The sequence below is a fragment of the Fopius arisanus genome, unplaced genomic scaffold, assembly GCF_000806365.1.
Source record: "Fopius arisanus strain USDA-PBARC FA_bdor unplaced genomic scaffold, ASM80636v1 scaffold00004, whole genome shotgun sequence".
In the NCBI taxonomy this organism is placed as follows: domain Eukaryota; kingdom Metazoa; phylum Arthropoda; class Insecta; order Hymenoptera; family Braconidae; genus Fopius; species Fopius arisanus.
This window is the reverse complement of record NW_011887743.1, coordinates 2167116-2183507: the sequence shown is the minus strand read 5'-3', so window position 1 is coordinate 2183507 and position 16392 is coordinate 2167116. Positions and strand designations below refer to the sequence as shown.

General features: G+C 37.1%; 5 protein-coding genes across 10 annotated transcripts; 3 read left to right on the top strand and 2 right to left on the bottom strand.

Annotated features, from left to right (window-relative positions):
• Positions 1 to 92: 92 nt before the first annotated feature.
• On the top strand, positions 93 to 6905 carry LOC105273150 (E2/E3 hybrid ubiquitin-protein ligase UBE2O). 3 transcript variants are annotated; one of them, XM_011315416.1, is made up of 6 exons: positions 93 to 565; positions 639 to 999; positions 1080 to 1253; positions 1329 to 4545; positions 4628 to 4930; positions 6736 to 6905. In XM_011315416.1, exons 2-5 carry the CDS (start codon positions 778 to 780, stop codon positions 4921 to 4923), a joined length of 3909 nt encoding a protein of 1302 aa, XP_011313718.1. In that variant the 5' UTR covers positions 93 to 565; positions 639 to 777; the 3' UTR covers positions 4924 to 4930; positions 6736 to 6905. The 3 variants fall into 3 exon arrangements, with proteins under 3 accessions (XP_011313718.1, XP_011313717.1, XP_011313716.1); XM_011315415.1 differs by having other exon boundaries at positions 6731 to 6905; XM_011315414.1 differs by lacking the exon at positions 6736 to 6905 and having other exon boundaries at positions 4628 to 5322.
• Positions 6833 to 7439, top strand: hoka. The gene is made up of 3 exons (XM_011315417.1): positions 6833 to 6967; positions 7064 to 7147; positions 7231 to 7439. Exons 1-3 carry the CDS (start codon positions 6925 to 6927, stop codon positions 7389 to 7391), a joined length of 288 nt encoding a protein of 95 aa, XP_011313719.1. The 5' UTR covers positions 6833 to 6924; the 3' UTR covers positions 7392 to 7439.
• A 105-nt stretch (positions 7440 to 7544) lies between these two features.
• U2af50 (U2 small nuclear riboprotein auxiliary factor 50) lies at positions 7545 to 11991 on the bottom strand. Of its 3 annotated transcripts, XM_011315419.1 has the most exons (9): positions 11905 to 11991; positions 11773 to 11815; positions 11380 to 11615; positions 11030 to 11290; positions 10791 to 10941; positions 10613 to 10668; positions 8354 to 8635; positions 8109 to 8273; positions 7545 to 8028 (listed from the first exon to the last, which is right to left on the bottom strand). In XM_011315419.1, exons 2-9 carry the CDS (start codon positions 11792 to 11794, stop codon positions 7897 to 7899), a joined length of 1305 nt encoding a protein of 434 aa, XP_011313721.1. In that variant the 5' UTR covers positions 11795 to 11815; positions 11905 to 11991; the 3' UTR covers positions 7545 to 7896. The 3 variants fall into 3 exon arrangements, with proteins under 3 accessions (XP_011313721.1, XP_011313720.1, XP_011313722.1); XM_011315418.1 differs by having other exon boundaries at positions 11773 to 11991; XM_011315420.1 differs by having other exon boundaries at positions 10803 to 10941; positions 11773 to 11991.
• Positions 11992 to 12073: 82 nt separating this feature from the next.
• Positions 12074 to 14071, top strand: LOC105273154 (ribosomal L1 domain-containing protein CG13096). Its single transcript, XM_011315422.1, has 4 exons — positions 12074 to 12143; positions 12250 to 12991; positions 13208 to 13773; positions 13837 to 14071. Exons 1-4 carry the CDS (start codon positions 12104 to 12106, stop codon positions 13986 to 13988), a joined length of 1500 nt encoding a protein of 499 aa, XP_011313724.1. The 5' UTR covers positions 12074 to 12103; the 3' UTR covers positions 13989 to 14071.
• Positions 14072 to 14163: 92 nt separating this feature from the next.
• Positions 14164 to 15993, bottom strand: Rpn10 (regulatory particle non-ATPase 10). 2 transcript variants are annotated; one of them, XM_011315423.1, is made up of 5 exons: positions 15929 to 15993; positions 15527 to 15667; positions 14948 to 15452; positions 14595 to 14877; positions 14164 to 14513 (listed from the first exon to the last, which is right to left on the bottom strand). In XM_011315423.1, the coding sequence occupies exons 1-5, from the start codon at positions 15952 to 15954 to the stop codon at positions 14314 to 14316; spliced, it is 1155 nt and encodes a 384-aa protein (XP_011313725.1). In that variant the 5' UTR covers positions 15955 to 15993; the 3' UTR covers positions 14164 to 14313. The 2 variants fall into 2 exon arrangements, with proteins under 2 accessions (XP_011313725.1, XP_011313726.1); XM_011315424.1 differs by having other exon boundaries at positions 14948 to 15434.
• Between the last annotated feature and the right edge of the window lie 399 nt (positions 15994 to 16392).

The following is a 16392-nucleotide window of genomic DNA, read 5'->3' as shown; positions in this document are numbered from 1 at the left end:
GGGTCACTTGTCCCCTATGTACCCATGTATACATATATATTGTACATATATACGAAACCTACGCGATGGCAGAAGTGGGGATTTTCGCGCAGGCGTTACAGTGCGATTATAAAAATTGATGAAATTAAATTTCAAATTACAAAAAAGTTTTCGATTAAAAACACCCGATTTAAAAATCATCCTTGTGACCTGTACCGGTATTCTAAATTCCCCTTAACCCCCAATTCTATCCGATAAACAACTGAAAGTATATTTAATCCATAAATAAACATTTCAATAAATTTTCTCACTCTCCCGATGATCATCGCGTAAATTCTCTGTAGTATGTCCAACAAAAAATTGAAAAAAAAAATCGTTGACTTGACTTGAACGAATATAAAATGTTGATAAATCGGATGAAATTTTATCAGCGAATTTTCACGTATAAATTTTCGCGCATTGGATTGTGCGCAATAACCTCTGTGTGTTGAGATTGGAGTGGTGAAGTGAAAATCCTGTGTTCCTGTCTGTATTTGGAGGACAGATCATACAGAAATAGTTAAAATCGTTGGGCGTCATTGTGACTGTAAGTAATATGATTTTTTCTCTTAGCAAAGACGTAAGAGTGTAATCGTTAAGATGATGCCTTTACTCAGCAGTTGCCAGTGACACCGAGATTATCTCAAATAGTTCAATCCAACACGAGATTTCAAGTAACCCTTGAAGACCGATACCACAATATAATTTTCCATTCTCGTGAAGGGGTTAATAAGATCCCACCTATTCGGTGGTTAAAAAATGGCCACGAATGTGCCTGTCGATCTGCAATATTTCTACGAGGATGTTGTTTATCGTGTTGATAAACGTGGTAATGTCGAATTTGGCATTGTCATGGAGAACGATGATCAGGACATGTCTGAATCGAGCTCTGATAGCGAGGAGAGTCCCAGGAGGAAGAAGGGAGAAATACGTGTGGTGTGGCATCCATCCGGTGTCGAAGAACTAGTCAATTCCAAAAAGGTGCCATGATAAATATCCAAAGGGAAAAAAAATGTGCAATGAAATGACTTTTTCTGAAAATTTAAAATTGAAATTTACAGGTGCATTTAGCTGATAGAACGTTGATGCCTGGTGATGTGGTGAGGAGAATGATAAAAGGAAAGGATACTCAACGTGGTTATTGTCGAGATATCGAATTGACAGCTTGTGTGCAGGTCATTGGCACGAAGCAAGTCCTCACAAACATAAAGAGTGAAGATCTAACACCACTAGAGGTTTTATTCATTTTTATTGTTATTGCTATTGTTGGTTGTACCTCTGAATAATGTCTTTGATTTTTGTATGGACAGGAATTTGGGACGGACATTGCTGTTTGTATGGACTCATGGGTTGGTGGAATTCGAATGGTACATTTCAAATTGTGGCTGGCCACTCCCGATGGCTCACGTTGTGTTATCAATGAAATGGATGCACAAGGTCTAGCTCACTTCGAGGAAAGACGAGACAGTGACAATGATTTTCCTCATTCATCAGAATTTTATCCAGGACAGTGTCTCTGGGGGCCGATTCAGTGTTTGGAGGATGCTGAGTGGATAGTGTGCACCAAAGAAATGATGGCTAAACGTAAATCAAAACCTCAGAAAAAAACCAAAGTTATAGTGCAACAAGTGGAGGCTGATTGGGTTGGTGTGCACTGGCAGTGTAGAGCTTATTCGAAGGATGGTGCCTGGTCCCATCAGATGCAGCCAAAATTTTTGGTTGAGGGTGATGATTTGAAGAAACTGAAGCTTCTCAATGTATTTGAGCCCTCGACACTGCAGGTTGGTGATCGCGATTTTTATTTATTGAATGGAAATGAAAATATTATAACACGCGAGCAGTGGAGAAAACAGCAACGAGAATTATTTCAAGTTCCTAAGCACAGTCCACGAAAATATAAAGACACGAGAGAAATGAAAATAAAGGCTGAAAATGCTAAGGTCGAGACAAATACGAGCAATGATAATACGATTAATGTGAGTAATAGCAATAGCAGTAAATTGATGCCTCCGTCAATTGGCGGATGCAATAATGATAGCTCCGATGATTGGGATACTGAGGATACAGCATCGCAGAGTGATACTGCTTCTATGTCTAGTGGTGGTTCTAGTCGTTCGTCGTCGACTGGTAAAAAAAAATCGAAAGGACCGGCTTTAATGACTAAAGTACTGAAGAAAAAAAAATTGATAAAGGCGAAGAAAAAAGTAGCACCAGCTCCATTGATAACTGGTTCAAAAATAGTTGTTGAAACTCTATCAACAAATACAAGAGCCAATGTTGTTTGGCAAGATGGGTCGGTAGAACTTGGAATACCCTCGACTCAGCTCTATCCAATTCATCACTTGGATGACAAAGAATTTTTTCCCGGTGATTTTGTTATCGATCAGAAAGAGGAGTCCAGAATGTATGGAGTGGTCCAGTCTGTGGATCATCAAGGTAGAACAGCTAAAATAAAATGGTTTCGCACTTACACATCGAGTCAAACACCCCAACCAACATTCCTGGAGGAAAGAGAGGTTTCAGTGTATGATTTGAAAGATCATCCTGATTTTCAATATCGTCCAGGTACTCTAGTCATTCGTATTGCCAATTTTGAGGGTGAGGACGCTGGCTGCACGGCTGGTCAAGTACTGGATAATTATCCAGAGGGTAGAGTTAAAGTTTGGTGGGTGGATGGGCATGTGAGTATGTGCTGGCCTCAAGATCTCTATAAAGTTGGTGAATACGACAGCGATGAGGGTGAATTGTGGGATGAAGTGTCGTCTGATGCCTCATGGGAGACAGAACTCGAAGACTGCTTTATCGCTGATAATGATGGCACTGAACAAACTGAATATATTAAGCCTAAACTGGCAGCGCACATTGAAAAGGCGAGAATCGCTATGTCAAGGCTTGAAGAAATATTCACTCAGAATCCATCTCTACAGACAACTGAAGTTATGAGAAAACTCCTTGAAGTTTACAAAGACTGCAGATGTATGGATAAACTAATGGGTACATCATTTTTTCATGAAAGTAATTTCCAGGGCCTTTTGGAGCGTGTGAGAGAAAGGGGTCGTGCTAATGTTGCTCAAAAAGTTGCTGATCAGGTTAATAGACTATTTACTCACGAGTCCGGCGCCCACGAATCCACACAGATAAATAATATTTCTCCTTCTACCTTGGAAAATACAACTGGCAATATCTGTCAAAATATAACTTCAATTACTGATCATATTACCAGTCAACCAATCCAAACCAAAGACGATACGTCACTTTTCATCACTGTCAAACTCAATCCAACTTCAAATCCCAATCCAGAAGACTCTGGATTATTTTCCGCTGAAAATTCAAAAAAAGAATCCGGCTCGAGTGATTCCAGCGGGGAATTTCCACTCTCTGACGATCCAAATCCCGATCGTTCACCACCACCAGATGATGCTCACTCGACAGATGGACAAACCAAATCCACTCAAACATTTATAAATTGTCACGTTGCAAACTCACACGTTTGCGTTAAACTTTGTACACTAATTAAAGCTCAACTTCTCTTGGCGCATGCAGAAGTATCAAAGCGATTTGGTTTATCTCGGATGTCATTATCGGATGCAACTAAAACGGGCTCGCCTCAGAAGAAAATTGAGGAGGAAAAACCAATCGCTGAGGAGTCTGTTCTTGTCATTGAAAGACCGATGGAGATGACAGTGTCAAAGTCACCATCAACGCCAATCCCAATGCCAACACCAGTACCCATGACAATGCCAATGCCAATGCCAATGCCGATGTCAATGCCATTATGTACGGAGGGGGAAGGATTTTCCGTTGATGAAAGTGCCCCGGATAGTCACAAATTTAAATTAACAATGTTCCAACCAACAGATCCAGCCAATTTCTTCAGAACAGTTTCCAAAGAATTGAAACTATTGAGAGGCTCCCTTCCTCCAGGAATTTGGGTCAAAGGATTCGAAGACAGGATAGATTTATATTCCGTAATGTTCAGAGGACCGGAGAAGACTCCGTACGAGGATGGATTATTTTTATTTGATTTCCAGTTGTCTGCTGATTATCCAGCCGCACCTCCACTCTGTCATTACATATCATACTGTAGTGACAGATTAAATCCCAATTTGTATGAGGACGGTAAAGTATGTGTCAGTCTTTTGGGCACGTGGGCTGGACGAGGCACTGAATTATGGACAAGTTCTTCCACGCTTCTTCAAGTTATTGTATCGATTCAGGGATTGATACTCGTATCTGAACCGTATTTCAATGAGGCTGGCTTCGAAAAACAGAGAGGCTCTCAACAGGGCACGGAAAATTCAAGGATGTACAACGAAATGGTTGTTCTAAAGTTGGTTCAGGCACAGACTAAATTATTACAACATCCACCAGCTGTTTTCAAGGAGGCTATTAGCAGGCACTTTGATAAACATATTGAAAAATTATTGCAACGCTTGGAAATGTGGATGGAGATATCTGAACAGCATAATAATCAGCATCCCTTGTCACCACTCACACCGACTGCATTCAAAGATTTTTCAAATATCGGTAATTGCCATTAATTATCACGTCATTTTATTTATGAAGAAACAAAATATAAAATCCAATTAATCTATTTTTTCTGTCGTAGACGAAAAAATTCTGCCGCAGTTCCCCCTTGTCCCGGCGTCCCGAGGTTTTTGTATCACTCTTCGAAAGACTTTAGCGATATTTAAACAAGTCTTGGTAAAAGAAGGCATTCTACACAAGACCAATATCCCCGAGACACTATCTAAAGTTAACGTGACACCTCCAACCGCAGTATCAACATCTACAGAGGAATCTGTCAATGATGGTAAAGATCATTTACCAAATGAATCGAGAAATTCCTCGCAGAGTCATTTGAGTGAAACGAAAAAAGATATTCCCGAGAAAAGTGCAAGCTAGCCACTAGGTAAATTCAAATGTTCAATTCATAAAAGTTATGTGACAATTCGGTAACCTAATTATACGATAATCCATCGAGTGATTCTGTTGCTGCTAATTGAGACAGAGTAGTCGAGCTTTAACGTGGACGTTCATAAAACTCCCAGCGAATAAATACATGAATAAATAAAGCAACCGAGATGATTGATATAATAAATACAAAAATATATACTGCTCAGGGCGGTCTACCGCGAGAATTATAATTGTACTACGGTAGTAGTACGCTAGTGTGGATTTGATGCTATCCTTTGAAAAATAGGCTTGGCGTTTTGTCTGATAGATCCCATTGAAAAGACTTATAATAATCATTCAATTAACATTGCTACCAAGCGTAAATCCTCAAATGAAAAAAAAAAAAAACAATAATTAAACGAGCATTATGTTGTTTATTCCATCGCGGCGCTGTGAACAATTAATTGCGCTTCATAAAACTAGAGAATTAGTAGGCGATATATTAAGTAAATATCTTGAGTGAGAACAGGCGAATAGAGAATTGACAAAAGTATTGAATCTCAAACAATAAAGTAAGATAAATATAATAGCTAGGATAAATTAGACTCGAGAGGACATTACACCGAAGTCATTACGCGCCATCCAATACTAATTAAAAATTATTGTAACAACTCTGAGAAGGGAGAGAACAAATATTTCAAGTCAAGTTTTTAGAGTATATAGGCATTAGCCGTAGATGAAGTAATAAATTCGTTTTTGAACACGCGAGTATACGTAAATATATTTCTTGTAAAAAAAAAAAGAAGGATAAAGTTGGACAGTGGATTGAGAGGAAGATTGAGAGGAATGGCTTGTAAAAATGTATTTGCCGATATTGAACATTTGGTAGAATGACTTGGGGTCTAAATGTTAGATGATTGTAGGTTCTAGGCTTTTAAAGCAATGAAGAAAGTGTTTAAAGCTGTTACACGATAATTAACATAACTTTTTAGATGAACCATTGATTCTCTTTTTTATTTTAAAAAATATGGTGAATTCTGAGAAATCCTACGTTTAGTACAATTTTTTACTGATTGGTCTTTACGGTATTTAATTTACTTAATTTCATATTATGAATGGAAAAATGTTTCTCGCCTCCTTACGTATTTACGAGAATTCGCTATTCATTCATTGATAAGAAAATGCGTAATGATAATGCATATGAGATGAGAAAACGGCGTGAATACTCGACTGATATAATAAGAAAGGTATTATTTGGTTTCTTAATTTCTCTCTTTCAGGGAAGGGTTATTGAAGGAATAGAAACGATTAATAACAAGTTTACTAGACTGAATGGAAACAGGAGGGAGTAAATGGGAAAATAATATTTTTGATTTTCTCTTGCGATGAAATGATGAAACCGATGGAGGAATAAGAAAACTCATGCCTGTGAATGCCTTGTATATGTGCCAGCTATTTATATTAAAGTTATATTCAAAGCATTATAAATATTATCATGGGATATTTACGTTTGTTTGTACGGAATGTTTTGTTTCATTTGAAAAAATTCCATGATTTTTCAAAATCTCAGATGAAGATGAGTTTCGATTGCGCTATCTAGGTCAACGGCTATTGGATTTATACGAGGGTGAATTGAACTGTTTAATCATTTGTGTTACAAGAATCGTCTGAATGGATGAAATTCCTACGAGATTCGTCTTTAATGCCAAGTTATTTTCGAAATTAATAAAATATTGCGTTCAGTGATGCATGGTGAATTATTTCTAACTACCTTTCTATTCTACCCTGGCTTTATCCAAAGACATTTTTTTAAAAGAACAGTTACGAGTGATACACACGATTTGCGCCTGGTGCGTATCAGAGAAGATAACGAAAAATCTCACGTTATCTGGGTACACGTTATCATGGAGTTGATTCACACCCAATTCTAGTCGTGTGTTTGACGTGCAGGTAACACAAGGAATTGAGAGAATTTTGAGAATAAGAGGAGCCCAATTACATCGTCAAAAAATGCGGACACGCACTATTCTGTATTGCGTTGCGGTAGGATTTTGTGAGTTGAGATTGATTAATTAATTAATTTTCCCAGCGATGCTTATCAATGAAGATTTAAATAATTACACTCACTACTTGTGTTGATGAATCATAGTAATCCTCGGGGTGCTCATGGGTGAAGTGGAGGCAAGACGTAAAATTCTCCGTGGAAGAAAAACACTCACTCGACATTACTACCGTAAGTAAAACTGCTGAGTAAAATTCATAGAGTATTATATCTATATTTATGGATATTTTAAATTGTCTGGGTATTTTTTAAAGGAGGTCTTGCTATACCTGCCTGGTCTATCGTTCTTCTCTGCGGAATTGGAATGTTAACACTCGGTGGAGGACTCTACCTTCTGCTCCGAAAATTCGTCGTCAATGGTACTGACGATAACGATATAAGAACTTACCATCCAGCCATGCAGGATGAAGTGTAATCATTCCACATTAATGACACAATCAAAATAAATTTTATTGCAAATAAATTACCGAATTTTTACACAAGCCGAATAATTATAGAGTAGAAAATAGAAAAAATGAGGAAAAATTTACTTGTTAATTTTTATTTTATACAAACCAATTTTGAATGCACTTCATTATTATTTATAATTCATTCAATAATTATTAAGTGATTTATGTAGGGGGACATAATAATTTTTCATGTTGCTGTTTAATCACACCAATTTGATGATATTGAGCCGATTGTGAAATGTGATAATAATCACATTATACTAATGCGTCCTATTCTTGGAATAAAATAAAATAACATAAAAGGAATTTACAATATGAAAGAGAAAAAAAATAGGCCAATTTCAATCATCGTAATAATAGTAGATTTGCGTCAAAAAACAATCAGTCATATCGGTTATACGGTAATTCTCAACTATAGATTGTAATCGAAGGATTTATTATCATCTGATGTGTAATGCTGATTTGAGTTATTTAAAATTCACGTCGATGGTATTTATCAGGATCAAAGTATGACGTTACCACGACACGATTATTGAATTTTCGTCCAGTGAGAGTTTGCTGAGCTTTTTGACAGTCAATAACACTGTTGAACTCGACAAATACCTGAAAAATTATTTAAAAAATGCATAGTACCTGCTTTTTTCAAGATTCTTCAACAAGGATGGAAATAAAATAACAATTACCTTTCCACATCCTGGTACATCGACACCCTCAATTGGCCGAGGAATTTCCACAGATCTGACAACTCCATATTTGTTGCACTCCTCCTTGATATCCTCGAGAATATCCTCATACTCTTCTTCCTCCATGAGTTCCTCAGGTGTTACCATATTCAATAGACAAAGTACCTGATAACAGACGTAAGATAAATTGATGAATCATTTGTTTGGAGTACTCGTCATTTTAAAATAGATGAAGAAATATTTACCTCAGTAGGTGGTCCACTGGTGCCAACCATGGATAATCCAGGAACTTGAATTTGTACAGGTGCCTGGGCTCCTATCATTGGATTTTTAGCTCCGACACTGGCACGTTGAACAATGAGCTTTTTATCACCAAGCTGCATACCATTGAGTCCAGCAATAGCCTGATCTGTCATGGATACATCAACATACTCGCAAAAGGCGTAGCCCTTCGACAGACCCGTTGCCGAATCTTTCACAAGATTGAATGCCCTCAACTGTCCAAAACTCATGAGTAATTCCTTCACCTGTTCAGTCATTTTCGCATTAATATCTCTTCTTTACCTTGCACACGTAATCATCAAATATCCATTTCAAATCACCAACAACCCCCACCATTAATTATCATTATATTGATAATTAGTGGCTTTCTTGGCTGACTTTAATGAGATACTCAATTATTTAGCTTTCCTTAATTTCCTAGATATTTTTTTTCCACTTATTGAGGTCCAACGAGTTTCCTTCACGTTCTCTTCTCGCACATACTCACCATTTGTTATTCGTATAACGACAGATTTATTCACGAGTACAATGAAAATTCCGTAACGAAACTGGTGTAATCGCGCATTGCATAGAAAGTGGTTTTTACAAAATGCCAATATTTACAGATGATATAAAAAATTAATCAACTGGAATACACCACAATATAAGCAACGCGCTGTTATCCATTTTTCGTATCAATAAAAATAATTCCCTATGAGCGTATTTTCACCAACTTATCGTTTTGTGAAGTACCATAAAATTGGATACTTAAAAAAAAAAGGGGCTCGTATTTATCGAATTTGTGAATAATCGTTGGCACGTTCTAACGGGTCCTTCGTATAATTTCTTTTTAATTTATCATTTTAATTCTTTGTTCTTTGGCAAGAGATTAGATTTTTTGTACAGGTACTTGCCTCGAAAAGCCAGGCTTAGCCACTCTCTCCGGGCAGTGTGGTTTATTGTCATGTTCAGTAGTGGTAGTAGTGATGGAAGTGGTAAGCGAATGCTTTTGATCGGCGCGACCCTAAGCTAAGAAAAATAGGGAGAAAGGGCACTGGTATCAGTCCACATTATATTCATCTCGTTTCTATTTCATTCAAGAGTTTTTTTTCTTTTTCTTTGTCATTAGTTTTATGTTTTTGTTTTTGTTTTTTGATTTTTCAACTCCTCATAGGCTTGTTACGGTTCCCGTGGACTTCAAATGATCAGCAGAAAAGTAGCTGTTTCTGAAATCGCGTATGCTGAAAATCTTTTTTTTAAATCATCGTTCAAGCCTGAAAAGCCTGTAAAGAAAGTAGCTGCAAGAGAAACAAATCAGATACTATCTTCTTTTGTTGCTGTTGTTTTTTTTTATATAATATTCATATTCTTCGATATATTACTTGTTAAGAATATTTGAAATAACGACCTATTGGTTGGCCGTCGTCTCGACGATATCCTAAAAAGGTGTGAAATTTCAACAGAATCTGCTGAAAAAATTAATGAACCCTTCTAATCAACGCCTGTAAACATAAAAGTTGACCCAAAAAAATTGGATATTTTACCGCCCGTGTCCTTCTCCCTAAAATTCATTTCTGCATTTGTCTTTTTTTTTTTTTCTGTGTTATATTTTCCCTTTCTCAGAGCTGACATAGAGCTGTCCGCGTTCACTCTCCACACGCTGTGCCTAAAAAGGCTGGAAAAGAAAATAAAGGAATTCGACGGAACGAACTCAGCTGCTTCCACCTAAATCCTGTAACGTCTCTATTTCTTTTCTATTGCCCGAAAAAAAAAAATGTCTTGTCTCTCCACTTTAAAAACCACTTGAGTAATTTGTCGTTGATCCTAACAGTACCTGAGCTAACAAGTCGCGGCAGAAAGTGACGAAAATGATAATAAAAATGGAAAAATAATCGTACAAATTTACAATTACTCTTGATAGATGACATCTGTGCGCCATGATCGACACATAAACGCCCAATACGTACCTGTTTGCGGACCTCGTATTACTAATACTCTTAATTAATCCAAGCGAAACCCTTGGACTCTCCTTTAAATAGCTAAATACTTAATGATGATTTTTTTCTTCATCATGAGATACCACTTAGTCTCATCAACACTGAATTCATTGAAGAAAAAATTAAAATAAACAGATTTTCTCTCCGAATGATAATCAGCATCAATTCGAGCCAAATGCGGTGAATAAAAATAGAGAGAGAAAAAAAACACGTATAAAGGCAAATTTCATCATTTTGCCGGCATACCTGTTCTTCGTTCAAGTAGTTTGGTAGTCCACCAATGAAGATCTTGTGTGGCGAATCTGAGGGAAGAATTAATAATAAAATTAACTAAAATCCATCGTTCGAAAACACCTATTGTCACCAGGGATACTCTGCTGGGATACACATGTTAAATTAATAAATTTGTATGTGCGACACATACCGGGAACCGTACCTGGCACGTTCATGCTCGGGTTGTCGGTCATTCCAGGCATAGGCTGATAATCGTGGGGTCTACGTATTTTCAAACTCTGCCCTTTGAAATTTATTCCATCAAAGGCCATTGCTTGTGTAGTTTCGTCAATTGAACGGAACTAGAACAAAAACACAATCACAAAATTTAATTACGGTTATTATTCAATATTCCTTTCTTATCATTATTATTGAAAAATAAAAATTCACCTCTAGAAAAGCAAAATTTTTATCGAGATTAATTTGACAGGCAAGTACTGGATTTCCAGCGGCTTGTGCCAATCCAGACAAATGCATCTGTTGATTGAAGAATTCCATCATTTCCTCTTCAGTAACTCCAAATGGAATGTTGCCCACGTATAATCGTCTTGCTTGACGTGTTATCGTGCTGCCGACGACAGGTACAGCTGCCTGAGGTGTATCCGCCACAATATTCGCTGGAATCTGTCCAGCAGCTTGCATAGCTTTATACTGGAATACAATAATAAAAAAAACTCTGTGAATAACCGAAATTGTACAACAATGTTAAAACATTTATTAAAAAATGTGTTGTTCTGTACCTGAAGGGGTGTAATATGCTCGAAACCAGGTGGTGGTACATCCCAGTAAAGTGATGGCTTTCTCCTCCTTGAACTGCGACCTTTTTTTGGTGAAGTGCTACGTTTCCTGTCACGTCGATCCTTCGATCTCGATCGAGAACGTTTTCTACGATCTCGACTCCTAGATTTGTGTCTCCTATCACGCTCTCTATCCCTCTCACGCTCCCTCTCCTTATCACGATCACCACGATCTCTGTCTTGATAATTAATTGCCATCATTAATCATTAGATTCCATTAATTCAGAGTTAATGAGAAAACAAAATTCATCTCCCCGTGGAAATGAAGGGGCTAAAATATTTCAGCGTCCTGATGCTCACTTCCAACATTCTTTCAATCTAATTTGTTATAGTTACCTCCATTAAAATCTTCCCCCATTGTTGATGATCTTTTCACTGACTATTTATTATCAATTTTTCAGATTAATCAACTGTGTCTTTAAACAATTGTAAATTGTGTCTCTATTATTGTAATTGATTCACACATACGAGTTATTCCGTTTTTTTTTTCTCCAGGTCTTGCTACATACCAGCGATGTATGCTTTCTCCTTCAATAATTTTCGCACGAAATGGAGTCAGAGCGGCCACTACAATTTTCATACTTTACACATTCCGTGGGGTTTAATATTTTTCAACTAGATGGCGACAAACAATTTAATTCCCTCTCAAACCGGAGCATCTGTACTGATGCCTCGTGCTCGTTCTTTTTCCCTTCATCCAGCCACAAGTAAGCACGCGTTCTTTACTAATCTTTATAATAAAATAATATCTATCAACATTCATGCGATAATAAACAATGAAATATTGAAAAATTATTGAATTTCTCTGAGTAGACTGGACCAAGATGAAATCGATTAAAGGTGTTATCAAGAAAACTAAAGGAGAAACGCATGCCACGGAGACAAAAAGTACAAGTACTAGACGAAAAAATGCAACGACTTTAAAAAAGGATAAATCAATGGGAATAATAAATAAAAAAATCGAAGAAGATCCTCAACATACCGTAGAGACCCAATTAAAAAAAGTACAGAAAAAAAATAAACAAATGGGTAAAATTCAGGATAAATTGAAAAAGGTGCCTATAGAAAAGAAAAATAAAATGAAGAATAAAATGAAGAATAAAATTTCAAGTATTTTGGTGGAGCAGAAAAAAAGTGATATAGATTCTAATGAAGCAGAGAAAATTTCCGGCGCATCTCGAGGACCATGTGCTCCCAAAAGTGAGGTTAACCCTGAAAAGCTTCATAAATTGTCGAAAGTTAAGAAGAGAGTGGCTCCTGATGAAGCATCTCCTTCGGCGACAAAAAAATTGAAGACTTCCGTCACGACAAAACTCAAAGGCACGAAAACAAAATCTCGAGATGAGAAAAAAAAAGATGTGAAAAATATTGCAGAGATGATTGGTGACATGGAAATCACGAAAGCTCATGTTAAAAAATGCGTTAAAACCGTATTACAATTGGCCAAGAAGCCAAAGGAAGGAAAAAAAATTTTATTGCCTGAGGAGGACAATAATATCTTCCTCCAAGTAACTTGTATAAAAATACCGAAAACACCTAGAAGGCAGCTGAGAGTGTGAGTTTATATTAATTATTTACAGCTTCCTTATCACGAGATAAACTTTTACTTTTTTACTTTTTCACGTGATTATTAACATCAATTACCAATGGATCCTTATGAGTACATCGTGATTCGATAGTCATGTATGATGAAAAAGTAAATAAATTAAATGTCCTCGATTACCGCGACCTTGTGCTTTATTATTAATTATTTTTTCAAATTGTATTTCAGATTTTTACCGAATATGATGCTTGGTCCAACAGATGAGGTGGCATTATTCGTACCTGATTTGGAGAAAGGTCGACGAAAAGATTATGAAAAAACAGTGGACCACTGGGAAACGATTTTAAGAGAAAAAAATGTATCGCAGATCAAAGAGATTATTCCGATGAATAGAGTGAAAACTGAATTCAGTCAATACGAGATGAAACTCAAACTAGGACGACTGTTTGATTATTTCTTGGTAGATGGAAGAATTGCTGGCCACATGACTCATCTCCTTGGCAAAACCTTCAGACGAGCAGCGCGTCCTCCTACACCAGTTAAACTCCAAAGGGATAACTTGAAGAGTGAAATCGAAAATGCATTACGAAAAACAAGTATGGAGATTCATGGCTTGGGTAATTGTCACACAATGCAGGTAGCATCTGTAACGATGAGCGAACGAGAAATTGTTGAAAATATTATAGCAGCCTGTAAAACATTGGAGCAGGAGTATCCTGGAGGATGGGAAAATATTCGTTCTATTACAGTGAAAACGACAAGGGGCTTGGCTATTCCTGTTTATTTTTCCATCAGTGAGTTATTTTAATTTTCTCTTTATCCTTGACTCATGTCTCAACTGCTCTTTATCATTTCAGAAAATAAAAATAATGTACCCGTTACGAGAATCAGAGGTAAGAGACCGAAAGCATTTAAAACCGTGGAGGGAGAACTGTCAACAACTTTGAGTGATGTCAAAGTTCAGGTACAACCGGGAGGCAGAGTTATATTGAAGAAGATCAAAACGTAAAAATCTGATACTTCTCATTTAATAAACAAACCTTGTAAATACTGTACATAACTGATACTCAGTAATATAAGTTTTTGATTGTACGAGTCGTTTTATTTTCAAATGGACATATTCAATTAAAATAAATTCCAAGACCGTCATTATCCCATTGAAAATTAAATAAAGAAGAATGCAATTGTCTTACTTATGCACTTTTATTGTTGATTAAAGCGAATAACGATACAAATTCGTTACACACATCAATTGGGAATATCAAATACCTTGAATTGGAAATACATCCAGAGAAATAATTTTTTTTAGGTAATAAAAAATGATGGAAAATAATCTATTTCTTCTTGTCACTATCCTTGTTCAGTTCTTTGTCCCTCTGCTGTAATGAATCGACTGCCTCTCGCACAGCATCAGATTGAGGATCAACACCTGGTAAACTCTCCAAAACGGTCTGTAGGAATGTCGGATCGGACATGACAGCAACATAATCATCCTCAACATCCATTGCTTCTTCTTTTTGGGGCTCAAAGTCTTCTATTATAATCCACAGAGATAAAAAATCATTTTAAATAATACTGAGTTATACAATGAGCCTGACACAAGGTAAATACTCACGCTGGTCTTGCATAGACATCTGCATGGCGAATGCAATCTGTTCCTCTTCAGTCATATGTGCAAAATCGGGTACATTTGCTGAACTAGGTTGAGTTACTTCTGGTGCAGCAGACAGCTCTTCTGTTCCTTCCATGGACATGGCAAGGGCGCGTTTCAGCATCGCTTCTTCATTTGGGGCTTCTTTTATTGTCTCAGGCTTCGCTGATGCTGTTTCCTTTGCTTGTGCACGACGAGCCTCATCCTCCTGGCGTTGTCGTTGCTCCTCCATCGATACACGCAGTGCCTGAAAATAAATTATTCTTCTTATTAGTATCTTCTTATAGTATTATTATTATTTTTTTTGTAAACATTACCAGGGCAAGCTCGGGATCTTCGTTGGGATCAACTCCAAATTCAAATGCTGCACCACTCATGCCTGCACCACCAAGCCCATCTTCCCCTTGGATAATTGGTGAAGAAATGAGTGCATCAGATAGATGAGGCCCTGGTGGAACAGTAACCAAGTGGCTTCCAGTGCCATCTTTGCCGTTCAAGGCGTTTATGAAGGCTGTCAAGACGTCATTGTTCACAGCCTCTTCACCAAAACTGATAATATCCACGTTAACTTTCTCTTTTTTCAAACGTTTAGCCAATTTAACTAGTTCTTTCTCATCAAGTTCGATTGGACTTCCAACGAATGCAACAATTCTCATTTTGTGATTCTTTCCTTGACGATGCTTTAATGCCAAATGGGCAATTCTTATTCCAGTTATGAGATTGAGATTGCCACTCGGTTGAACTTGATGCAATTTTGACAGAATCCTGCCAACATCACTGGTCAATGTAGCCAGTACTTCAACACTGGAAGCAGAATCATTTCTAATTTAATCATAAAACTCGTTCATTTTATTTTCGACTGAGGAATGCAGCGGGAAAGATAAGTTATAACTTACTTTGCTAAAGTGATGAGTCCAACATTATTCTCGGGGTTAGATCGAGTTTTTGAATGACAGACCAAATTGACAGCGTCTTGCTGGGCCTGAAGGCGAGTTGGTAAAAAATCGCCATTTCTCATGTAGTCGCTGTTGTCGACACTAAAAATAAAATTAAACAATATTTTATCAAACGTGCATTGGTAAAATAAAGAATATTGGACATGACGGCCATCAACTTTTGCATTGTCACTCTCAAAACAGAATCTGTTGAACAGAATTACGAGTATGGGTATTGAGAATTCTCCGGGAATTTAATTGTTTAAATTATAATTGGTTATTATGGAGTAATATTCACACGTTTAGAGGCTCCAAATAAAAATGCAGCTAGCGAAATAATTGAATTAAAGATGGAAAACTTACCATATCATCGTACTTTCGAGCACCATCTTGGATTTTATGCTGCCATTTATTGGTATGTATGTGCATGTACAGGGGATGCATATACACAAAGAGGATTGATTAATTGTAGAGGCTCTGTTCTGGGGGTTTGAGTGACCCCAGGGGCATCGTAGTACTCCACCCCAAGAGAGGGAGGGCGCCACACGCAATGCTGGGGTGTTTTTTTTTTTATTAACCAATTTTTTATTGCAATGCTGGGGTATTTATCAAGTCGACGGGGTGAATTTTATTTTCTGCGGTGTGAATACTTTTTGTTTTTATTTATTTAACTGAAATTTAGCCGACTGTAGAACGTGCGGAAGGGTGAAACCATATCTTGTGGAATTTCAATGAAAAAAATTATTTAATATGTCGCAGATATACCACTAATAAAATTATTATTTGCAGAGTGAGCGCGTTGTCTTAATGGTAACGTGCTTGCCTTC

Excerpts from the sequence above, each read along its gene's own strand:
- LOC105273150 (XM_011315416.1), top strand. The coding sequence starts at position 778 with ATGGCCACGAATGTGCCTGTCGATCTGCAATATTTCTACGAGGATGTT. Across the intron at positions 1,000-1,079 it reads AACTAGTCAATTCCAAAAAG|GTGCATTTAGCTGATAGAAC; the intron begins GTGCCATGATAA and ends TGAAATTTACAG. Across the intron at positions 4,546-4,627 it reads CAAAGATTTTTCAAATATCG|ACGAAAAAATTCTGCCGCAG; the intron begins GTAATTGCCATT and ends TTTCTGTCGTAG.
- hoka (XM_011315417.1), top strand. The coding sequence starts at position 6,925 with ATGCGGACACGCACTATTCTGTATTGCGTTGCGGTAGGATTTT. Across the intron at positions 6,968-7,063 it reads TTGCGTTGCGGTAGGATTTT|TAATCCTCGGGGTGCTCATG; the intron begins GTGAGTTGAGAT and ends GATGAATCATAG. Across the intron at positions 7,148-7,230 it reads ACTCACTCGACATTACTACC|GAGGTCTTGCTATACCTGCC; the intron begins GTAAGTAAAACT and ends TATTTTTTAAAG.
- U2af50 (XM_011315418.1), bottom strand. The coding sequence starts at position 11,794 with ATGGGGGAAGATTTTAATGGAG. Across the intron at positions 11,291-11,379 it reads AGCATATTACACCCCTTCAG|TATAAAGCTATGCAAGCTGC; the intron begins GTACAGAACAAC and ends ATTGTATTCCAG. Across the intron at positions 10,942-11,029 it reads AAAATTTTGCTTTTCTAGAG|TTCCGTTCAATTGACGAAAC; the intron begins GTGAATTTTTAT and ends TTTTTGTTCTAG.
- LOC105273154 (XM_011315422.1), top strand. The coding sequence starts at position 12,104 with ATGCCTCGTGCTCGTTCTTTTTCCCTTCATCCAGCCACAA. Across the intron at positions 12,144-12,249 it reads TTCCCTTCATCCAGCCACAA|ACTGGACCAAGATGAAATCG; the intron begins GTAAGCACGCGT and ends TTCTCTGAGTAG. Across the intron at positions 12,992-13,207 it reads CCTAGAAGGCAGCTGAGAGT|ATTTTTACCGAATATGATGC; the intron begins GTGAGTTTATAT and ends ATTGTATTTCAG.
- Rpn10 (XM_011315423.1), bottom strand. The coding sequence starts at position 15,954 with ATGGTGCTCGAAAGTACGATGATATG. Across the intron at positions 15,668-15,928 it reads CTCGAAAGTACGATGATATG|TGTCGACAACAGCGACTACA; the intron begins GTAAGTTTTCCA and ends TTTTATTTTTAG. Across the intron at positions 14,878-14,947 it reads AAGATCCCGAGCTTGCCCTG|GCACTGCGTGTATCGATGGA; the intron begins GTAATGTTTACA and ends ATTTATTTTCAG.